We start from the raw sequence: 10,980 nt of genomic DNA on the forward strand, positions 1-10,980 counted from the left end.
TTTCAATGAAGCAGTCTGTGCTCGCACCTGCAAGACCTGGACAATATTCAGGCTTGTGCTGATAAGTGGAAAGCACATCTGCACCACACAAATGATAGGCAATGAACATCTCCAGGAGAGAATCTAACCAACTACCTTTAGATCACAAAACAAAAACAGAATTACCTGGAAAAACTCAGCAGGTCTGGCAGCATTGGCGGAGAAGAAAAGAGTTGACGTTTCAAGTCCTCTTGACACTTCAACCTTTAGATCACCATTGGTGAATCCTTCATCAATATTTTTAGGGTCGCCATTGACCAGAAAACTAACTGGACCAGCCACATAAACACTGTGGCTACAAGAGGAGGTCAGAGGCTGGGTATTTTGTGGTGAGTAACTTACCTCCTGATTATTAATTTCATGTTAATCATATTCATTATATGTTGGTGGTGAGCATTAACTGGTGATTCACTTGTGCTCTTATAAAAGTGAACAGACTGAAATTGTGGTTGCTGGGTGAGGAGATGCATATTTGTAATGTGCATCTTTAAAACAATCTTCACCCTTCACCCACTGACCCTTTGGACTACATGACTCCCCAAATTCTTACCACCATCTGTAAGGCTTAAGTTAGAAGTGATAGAATACTCCCCACTGAATTGCTACAACTCCAACATTAAGAAGCTTGGCACCATCCAGAGCAATCCGCTTGACTGGCAGTCCATCCAGCATCTTAAACATTTACTCTCTCAACTACAGATGTACCATAGCTGCAATACGTGCCATCTGCAAGAAGCACTGCAGAAATTCACCTAGGCTCCTTCAATAGCAAGTTCCAAACCTACAAACCCTGCCACCTAGAAGAACAAGGGCTGTAGGCACATAGGAATACCACCACGCACAAGTTCCCTTCCAAGCCACATACCATCCTGACTTGGAACTATATTGCCATTCCTTCCTTGTCGCTGGGTCAAAGTCCTGGAACTTCCTACCTAACAACACTGTGGGTGCACCTACACCACATATACTGCAGTGATTCAAGGGCAGTTAGGGATAGACAATAAGTACCATCCTTGCCTGCAACGTTCACATCCCATTACTGAATATAAAAAATGACCAGTTTTAGCCAAACTTATTGCTGCCAGTGCATCTGGCATGTGGAACACAAAACTCTTAAAATGTTGGTTGAGTTTGACCAAATTGGGTAGCCAAATTTTCTGACAATACAAAGATAGGTAGGAAAGCAAGTTGTGAGGCGGACACAAAGAACCTGCAAAGGGGTATAGATGGGTTAAGTGAGTGGGCTAAAATTTGGCAGATGGAATATAATGTGGGAAAATATGAGGTTGTCCACTTCGGTAAGAAGATTAGAAAAGCAGATTATTTAAGTGGAAAGAGACTACAGAATGCTGTGGTGCACAGGGATGTGGGTGACCTTGTATGTGTATCACAAAAAGTTAGTATGCAGGTACAGCAAGTAATTTGGAAGGCAAATGCAAAGATAGCCTTTATGACAATGGAAATCTTGCTACAACTATACAGGGAGTTGGTGAGACCACACCTAAAGTACTCCGTTCAATTTTGGTCTCCTTATTTAAAAAGGGATATACTTGCATTGGAGGCAGTTAAGAGAAGGGTCTCTAGGATGTTTACCCGGATGAAGAGGTTTTCTTATGAGGAAAGTTTGAGGAGGTTGGGCTGATACTCTTTGGAGTTTAGAAGGTGAACTTAGTGAAACATATAAGATTCTTAGGGGGTTTGACAGCTTAGATGCTGAGAAGATGCTTCCCCTCCTGGCAGAATCTAAAACTAGGGGGCATAGTTTCAGAATATGGAGTCTCCCATTTAAGACGGAGATGAGGAGGAATTTCTTCTGTCAGAGTATGGTTAATTTTTGCAATTCCCTTCCCGAGAGAGGAGTGGCGGCTGGGTCATTGAGTACATCCAGAGCTGAGTTAGACAGGTTTTTTTTAATCTACAAGGGAGTCAAGGATTATGGGGGCAGGCAGAACAGTGGAGTTGAGGTCAAAAAGAGATCAGCCCTGATTTTACAGAATGGCAAGTCAAGTTCAAGAAGCTGAATGGCCTACTCCTGCTCCTATTTCTTATGTTCTCATGAGCCAAAAATTGTTCAAGAATCAATGTTCCAAATCATTCAGAATTTCACATGTTAAAACTACAGCTCCCATAACACCAAAGTTAAGATTGATATTCATATTACTTACCATATTGATTGCATTCACTGGACCAATGCTATTTATATACATGTCAGTACCAATTATTGTTGGCTTCACTGGAAGAAAACATGGCAAGTTATCAGGAATAGATCTCTCATTTAATGACATGCAAATGCAATTTTGAAAAAAAATCAAAACTTAATTTAAAAATTAAAAAATACATAAATGGAGCCTCAAGTACACCTACCTCCGATATCAGGCCTGAGTTTATTGTCATACCCTTCCAATAAATTGTTTAAAATAAGAGTAACATCGCTTTCATAAACTTTTGGGGTCAATACCCATGTTTTGTTAAGTATCAAATCTTCATAGTCTTCATCTTCATTTTTGCCAGAACTTGGAAAATTAAGAGAGAAAAAATACAAAACAAAAAGTCAACAAAAAAAACAAAAAAATAGAGAGATACAACAGGGAGAAAATATTCTTTTTTGGGAAATTTACTGCCACAAGCCAGTTATGTCAGATTTCCTACCCACGATTTTCACATTACATCTGCTGTTTCATACGATGTTTTTTGTGCAGCCAGAAGAGAGAGAGGAATAAATAAGGATATGTGAGAATACAAACAGCTGATGGTGAGAATACTCCTGAGAAAGATTACTTCATTCAATACTCAAATTGCAACAGGAAAATAATACATGAAATAATTAATTTAATTAATGTACAAAATGTAAATTTATGATATGGGATGCTCAATGAATGCATAACATTGAAATTCTTGCATAAACCTCATAGACCCTCCAGCTCTGAACAGCCCACTTCTACTTCCTCCCAATGATCTACAAACTGGACAGTCCTATTGTATCAGCCTGCTGCCTCACTGAACTTATTTCTTCCAGTCTTGATTTCATTTTTTCTTCCCTAGTCCAGTCTCACTCCATCTACATCAGTGACTCTTCTGATGCCCTCAGTTATTTTAACAGTTTCTAATTTCCAGGCCTTAACTATCTCCTCTTCACAACAGGCATCCAATCACTCTATACCTCCATCCCCCACCGGGACAGTCTGAAGGTGTTCCACGGTCTCCTTGAATGGTCCAACCAATTTCCATCCAACAGCACCCTCCTCTGCCTGGCTGAACTTGTTCTCTCATTGAACAATGTCTCGTTCAACTCATTTCAATTTCTCCAAATAAAAGGTGTTGCTATGGGTACCTGCATGACCCCTAGTTATGTTTGCTTTTTTGTGAGATATGTGGAAGACTCCTTGTTCCAGTCCTACTCCCCCTTCCCTTAACTTCTTTTCCAGTACATTGATAACTATTTCAGTGTTGTTTCTTCCTCTGATGCTGAACTGGAAAATTTCAATTTAGGCTCTAATTTCCACCCTTTATGTGATCCAAATCCGATGCTTCCCCTCCCCTCCTCAACTTCTCTGTTTCCATTTCTGGGGAGAAGCAAATATTCACTGTAAGCCCACTGATTCCCTCAGCTACCTTGGCTACAATTGCTTACAGTCTGGTTTGGTGAGGACTCCATTCCATTCTCCCAGTGTCTCCATCACCATCACATCTTTTCTCTTGATGCACCATTCCACATCAGTGCTTCTGATATGTCCTCTTTTTCCTCGCCTAAGGATTACCCCCACCCTCGCCACCCTCCCCCACCCCACCATGGATGACACGGTCCTCAATCATGTCTGTTCAATTTCCCCCACTTCTGCTTTCACCCCTTCTCCTCCCTCTCAGAGCTATGATAGGATTCCCTTTGTCCTCACCTTGCACCCCACCAGCCTTTGTATTCCACAGACGACCCTCCGCTATTTCTGCCACCCCTAGCGTGATGCCACCAAGCACATCTTCCCCTCCCCTCCCCAAAAGACCATTCCATCTGTGACACCCAGGCCTGCTCCTCAATAATCCCCAACAACCCATCACCTTGTCATGACACCTTTGCAGGCAAGCAAATGAGATATAATACCTACCCTTTTACCTCCTCTCTCCTCATCTTTCAAAGCCCCAAATAGTCCTTCCACTTGAAACAGCAATTTATGTGAACTGGTTTTAAATTTTTATACCATATTCACTGCTCACAATACAGTCGGCTCTGCTCTGTGGAGACCAAATGCCATTTTATAGAACATCTCCATTCAGTCTGCAAGCTCGAACCTGAGGTCCTGTGGTTGTCCGTTTTAATTCTCCACCTTGCACTCACACTGACACCTCTGTCCTTGGCCTACTGCAGCGCTCCTATGAAGCTGAATGTAAACTTGAGGAGCAGCACCTTATCTTGCACTTCACAACCTTTTGGACTAACATTAAGTTCAACAATTGCAAACTGTAATCCCTGCCCTCCATTTTGTTTCCTTTTCTTTGCATGTATTGATTTTAATCTTGTATCTCTTGGGCTGGATTTTACAATGACCCACCAGGCGCATTTTCAACAGGAAGCAGGTAAAATATGTCGGGTGCCCAGCCCACACCAACCTGTTCCCCATAATACAGGAGGTGGGTAAGTTGCACACTAGGCCACCCTCCTTTAGGCCTAATTAAGCCCTTAACTGCTCAATTTATTGGCAATTAGTTTTCTGCCTCCATTGCCAGAAAATGCTGGGCAATAGCATATAGGCTAGAGTGCAAAAACTGTTTTTGAAACAACTTCTTTCAAAAGACGGGAACGAAGGGCCGTGGGTGGGCGGGGGGTGAGAGTGGTGGGTGGGGGGGGTGCGGTGGGATGTGCACAACAATCAGGGGTGCCCAGTGCACATCCAGGGCACCCCTCCCTTCAAAAGATGTCACCCCCCCTTTATTCCTCACCACCTGTCCTTCAAAACCCAGCCCTCCTCCTTCTCCCCCCTCCCTACCCTCTCCGATCCCTTCCTGCCCTAAAAAGCACAGGACTTATCTGTCTCCAGTAGCCATTGCACTTGCTCCTGTGCCTCCTTGCAGTCCCAGCAGCACCCATTACTGAGTTCTGGCACTGCCTGGACTGCGAGAGTTGCTGACCAATCAAATCAGTCAGCAGCTCTCGAGGGTGGGACTTTATGTCCACTAGGGGCAGAAATTCCAACCCTGAGCCAGTTTAGCCTGCTCATAGTATCACTATCTTTACATTGTGGGAGGGCCATTCAGCCCATCGAGTCTGCACGGGCTCTCTGAAAGAGCATTCCACCTAGTCCCACTCCCGTGCCTTATTCCCATAACTTTGCATATTCTCTCTCTTCAGGTAGCAATTCAATTCCCTTTTGAATACCTCAATTGATCTGCCTCCACCCACCTTTCAGGAAGTTCATTCCAGATTCCTCACATCATATGTATTCCTTTTGCCAGTTATTTTGACCCTCTAGTTCTTGATGTTCTCCTGAGAGGGAACAGTTTCTCACTATTTATCCTGCTCATACCCCTCAGGATCTTGAATACCTCTATTAAGTCTCCTCTCAGCCTTCTATTCTCCAAGGGAAAGAGTCCCAATCTCTCCAATCTATCCTCATAGCTATAGTTCTTTATCGCTGGAATCATTTTTGTGAATCTACTCTGTACTCTCTCCAAAACATTCACATCCTTCCTCAAGTATGACACCCAGAACTGAACACAGTATTCCAGATGAGGCCTAGCTAGTGTCTTATACAAATTCAACATGACCTCCTTACTCTTGTACTCAATGCCCCTACTAATAAAGCCTGAGATGCTATATGTTTTAATAACTGCTCTCTGCTCTCTCAACATGCCCTGCCATCTTTAATGACCTATGTATGTATACACCTGAGGCCCCTCTGTTCCTTCACCTCCTTTAGAGGCTCTCCCTTTATTTTATACTGTCTCACCATATTTTCCCTGCCAAAATGAATCACCTCATGCTTCTCTGCATTGAACTTCATTTGCCATTTATCTGCCCAATCCACCAACATGTCTGTCCTTTTGAAGTTCAAGATTATCCCCACCACAGTTGACAACATTTCCAATCTTTGTATCATCTGCAAACTTTGAAATCATGCCCTGCACACCACAGTCTAGTCACTAATATATATCAGGAAGAGCAAGGGTCTCAACACTGACCCCTGGGAAACTCCACCATAAACCTTCTTCCAATCCCTCATCTATGTTTCCTGTCACTCAGTCAATTTCTTATTCAAGTGCTTACTTTCCCTCTTATTCCATGACCTAGAATTTTACCGACAAATCTGTTATGTGGCACTGTATCAAATGCCTTTTGAAAATTCATGTACGCCACATCAACAGCATATCAGCCTTCTCAATTACCTCCTCAAAAAACTCCAGCAAGTTAGTTAAATATGATTTTCCCTTAATGAATCTATGTTGGCTTTCCTTAATTATCCTGCACTTGTCTAAGTGACTATTGATTTTATCCCGTATTATAGTTTCCAGAAGTTTCCCTGCCACTGAGGTCAAACTGACTGGTCTGTAGTTGCCAGCCTTATCCTTGCACCCCTTTTTGAACAAGGGTGTTACTGCATGTTACTGCTGCGGGGCAGGATTTTTAAAAGTTGGTCAGTTTGGGACCAACTTTCCTGGAGGGGGCGAGTAGTCTGCTCTCCCCGCCCCTGCATAAAATCCAGCCCCTTGTTTTTGCAGCTGTTCATTATTCTACTTTTCACACATCCTCTGGGCATTTCTTTTGTTTCTTTGTCCCATTACCACCCTTTTGGCTCTTACCAACTCATCTGTCTCAACTCCCATCTTTGGCTCTATCCATTTTGTAATAAAAACAGAAAATGCTGTAAGTACTAAGCAGATCAGGCCGCATCTGTGGAGAGAAGCAGAGTTAACTTTTCAGGTCAATAACCCTTCTCTTTTCTTCTTTATCCATCCTCCTCCTTTTGACTCATTTAAGACCTATTATGTTCCTAACTTTTCCTAGTTCTAATGAAAGGTAATTGACCTAAAATGTTAGCTGTTTCTCTCTCCACAGGTGTTGCGAGGTCTGCTGAGTATTTACAGCATTTTCTGTTTTAATTTATTACAGGGTATTCACTTTTTTATGTTGCTGTTTTCCTTAAGATAACTTTACCACTTGGACTTATTTCATACTATCACATGAAAGTCCTTTGAAATTATTACAAATTACCGTTGATATGTGAATCATATTCCTTACTGTTCTGCAAGTGAATTTCAAGTGAAATAATGGATGATATAATTTAGAAAATAAAATAAATTCACAACCTCAGGAAATTGCAAAACACTTTATAGCCAGTGAAGTACTTGCAAAGCGTAGTCACAGTTTTGATGTTGGAGAAGTGACAGCCAGTTTGCGCACAACAAGGTCCCACAAACAGAAATGAGATCATGAGCAGATGATCTGATTGTGATGTTTGTTGAGGAATAAATTTTGACCAGGACACTAGGGCGAACTCTGCTGTTCTTCTTTGAAATGGTGCCATGTGATCTTTTACATCCACCTCAAAGGGGGGATGGGACTTCTGTCTAACATTTCACCCAAAAGACTGTACCTCTGACAGTGCAGCCCTTCATCAGTAATGCGCTGGAGTGTGAGATTTTCTTTCAAGTCTCCAGAGTGAGCCTTTGCAATTGCCATGCAAGATGTTGTCGTAAGACATGGGATGTTTATTACATATATAACATTGACTTTTATATGCATGCTCCCGTTTATTCTTAGGATAACTTGACTACTTACTTTACTTATTTCATACGAACATATGAACACCCTTGCAAAGCAGAAGTGTTATTTACTGAGCTATGGCTACAAGGCATTATGTAAACAAAACTGAATTTTAGATCAACTATAAGACATGCCAAAATGGACAATGAACTGTAGTTTTGCATAACTTAAAGTACGGTTTGTATTGTTATTGAACGCATATCAGTAAAGTTACAACTTTAGTGTTTATTGCAATATGGTCAGTAGAAACTTCAGTAACCGCCCAGAGCACTACGTACCTCACTAAAATCACTGTAATTACATTTGAATTATTACATCAAATGATGTTGGTTTATGACATTAGCTATTATATTTTTCAGGGAAAATAGAGGCTATAACTTGTCATAGTCAATCTTCAGGGCACTATTAGCTCTGCAATAAAGAGGCTGTACCACCATACGGGCTTACGAACTTTTCAAAAGTATGTAATAAACACAGTCACTGAGTTAAATGGCATGTCAAAAATGATCTGCTTTCCTTTATACTTCAGAGGCACTTTGATATTAATACTTAATCAGGCACAACTTAAAATTATCAGAAAGCAAAGCATGTTCTCTTTTTAATTTTTAAACATAAAGTTCAGGATTAAGATCATCATATTGTAAGTCACAGCCTGAAAGGCACACAGTAACTAAGAAAATATTGCATTTGATGTATCAGTGTTTCTGCAGAAGTATCCAGTAATCAGGTGAAAATAATGTATTTAATATTTATAGCACATTAACACTTTTTCATTTTTGAAAACTGTTCAGTGATAACATTTTTCAACATTTCCATGTGTGTACATCCTTACCCAACTTAAAGAAAGCACTTCCAAAACATGTGTAGTGATGGGGGGAGGGGTAGTCGTGGTGGAGGGGAAAACAGCTCTGAATTTATCCTTCCGTAATGTTCTAGTATCCAAAGGCTTTCCTTACAAAGAGAATTGCATGTCTTCTCTTTTTTGCTGGATTTTAAAAACATCTAATAAAATGAATGTATTATCTGGCCTCAGGCCACAGGTTACCAACATGATTTAGAATGCCATGGTGTGATGTAAGGCCACTTTACTGCTTTCATCAGAGCTTGTATCAGTCCACAAAAGGCAAACTAATGTTTTATTGAAAAGCAACGTGTCCTTCTCTCCATTTCCTACATAACTGTTTTGACTGCAAAATTTTGTAGGTCTCTGCTTGTCCCTACATAATGCTAAGATATCCATTGCGGAGGCAGTAGCTAGACCTACTTGTAGTCTGCTTAGTGACCTAACTATAGTGCAATTATAATATTTAGCCACCAAACCAATTTAATCTGCTACCTGTCCTCTGTAACCCTAATAGAGGGAAATCTGTGTTGCGTTGCCTAGCTTTACAAATGTATTTTTCTTTTAATTGTTCGGGACAGCCACACGTGACGCATTTAACCTTTCAAGCATAAGAGATCGGATCCAACATTCACCCATCTCATGTCCGCACCCCAGCACCAATAAACTTGGAAATCCCAAACATCAAAGCGGATTTCCAAGGATGATGAACCTGACAGGGCCTGCGTTCCATTTAAGCCATCTTTTAAAAAAAAACTTTGCGCTACTTTTCCATCTGACCGCGCTTTTCGCTACATTGGGTGGACTATGTGCAACCTGGATTCATGGATACTTTCACTCCATGCTTACAGCTGTCAAACAAAACAGCTGTATGTGTCTGTGCAGGTACATAGGTTTCTGTAGCTGGGTGTAAGTATGTATGCCCCAGTACATAACTGCTGTTTATTTCTCGAAGTATGTACATAAGAATGCATTGAATCCACCTTTATTGAGAGACTGCCTTTGTGTATGTACAGGTATGAGGCAAACTATGACCTACATAGGAGGGCACGCACGGTCATGGGAAATAGGCAAGAGAATGCTGCAACAGAAAACCTTTAAACGGAAACCGAACAACACGTCCTTTCTGGCATCCCCCACAACCCTTTCAATGTAAAACCATGTTTGAAGCAAAAGAGAGGAGCCATGCAGATAAATCCTATGATCCCTTTTCCACCACGAAGAATATATGAACAATGAAATCCGAAATGCTTGCATGAAATGTAACACAAGGTTAAGGATCGGTTTACATATTATAACGTTCAGAAAAATATAAAGCCAAGTTTAAATTTAAACAGCTCTGATGACCCATAACAACGGAACTCTGGAACACCTGATAGGAAGCTAATGCATTCTTGTGTGGCCAGGCATACTATCAATGCAGTAATCGCCGATTATAAGGGGAGAAAGGTTTCCAATACTAATTATATTATCGAGATGTTAATACATATGCAAAACAGAAGGCAATTTACACATACTTACCAGGATGGAAGACACGCAATCAGAAATGTCCAGATTATCTTTCTGAGGAAAGAGACGTTATTTGATGCGATGGGACATTGGAGATGTATTTTATGAGAAGCCATCTCTCGTTTCATCTGTGTCGTCGACTCCGTCCTCTCACCGTGAATATTCACTGAGAAACATAGCACAAAGCAGCTTGCACTTGATTCTTGGCGTGTAGCAAACGATCAGCAGCCTGCTGAAGACAATTTAAACGTCAGATCAGACAGCCCAACCGTCTCCCAGGCAATGACACAATTACAATCGGAACAAGTATAGAAATAAGTTTATTATGCTTTAAACCCAACCGTTTCATATAATTTCCATTGCAAATCAATCCGGGAGTCACAGTGGGGATAGTATCCTACTGGAATCATCAAGGCATGTTTCTTTAATGTGCTTTTGAAAATTGTATCTTTATTACATGTGTATATTTACCTTATATTCCGGGCTTTTTTTAGAATTGTGACATTAGTCCAGACATTAAAGGAAGCTTCCTTTTGAAACCAATAAAATCCACGACGTTTCTTGTGGTAAATATATCGTCACAATCCCCAGTATGGTTCGAGACGCTGCTGATTTGGCTGTTTTTTTTAGCTTGGTATTATACGTAGCTGCTCTAACTGTAATGGATGCGATTCCACGTGAAAGCAAAAGAGAGAGGTAGAGAGAGCAGTACAGAGGGCGAAGTGTGTCATAGCAACCTCTTGTGATCCAAGTTTAAACACAGACTCAGAGCCAAACCTTCACCAGACCATTCCCTCCCATCGAAGAGAGCGGAGCCAGGGAGGGTGGTGATTTTATA

At 41.2% G+C, this 10,980-nt stretch overlaps 1 protein-coding gene across 1 annotated transcript in view; it reads right to left on the bottom strand.

Annotated features, from left to right (window-relative positions):
* The window catches only part of LOC121281589 (gamma-aminobutyric acid receptor subunit gamma-2-like), a 404,445-nt gene extending 393,689 nt beyond the window's left edge, over positions 1-10,756 (bottom strand). The window contains exons 1-4 of the mRNA XM_041194589.1: positions 10,614-10,756; positions 10,155-10,371; positions 2,404-2,552; positions 2,205-2,272 (exon numbers count right to left, since the gene is read on the bottom strand). Coding sequence (XP_041050523.1) covers positions 2,205-2,272; positions 2,404-2,552; positions 10,155-10,270 — 333 coding nt within the window. The 5' untranslated portion in view covers positions 10,271-10,371; positions 10,614-10,756. The remainder of the gene's footprint in view (positions 1-2,204; positions 2,273-2,403; positions 2,553-10,154; positions 10,372-10,613) is intronic.
* Between the last annotated feature and the right edge of the window lie 224 nt (positions 10,757-10,980).

This window comes from Carcharodon carcharias, chromosome 8 (genome assembly GCF_017639515.1).
Source record: "Carcharodon carcharias isolate sCarCar2 chromosome 8, sCarCar2.pri, whole genome shotgun sequence".
Lineage (NCBI taxonomy): Eukaryota > Metazoa > Chordata > Chondrichthyes > Lamniformes > Lamnidae > Carcharodon > Carcharodon carcharias.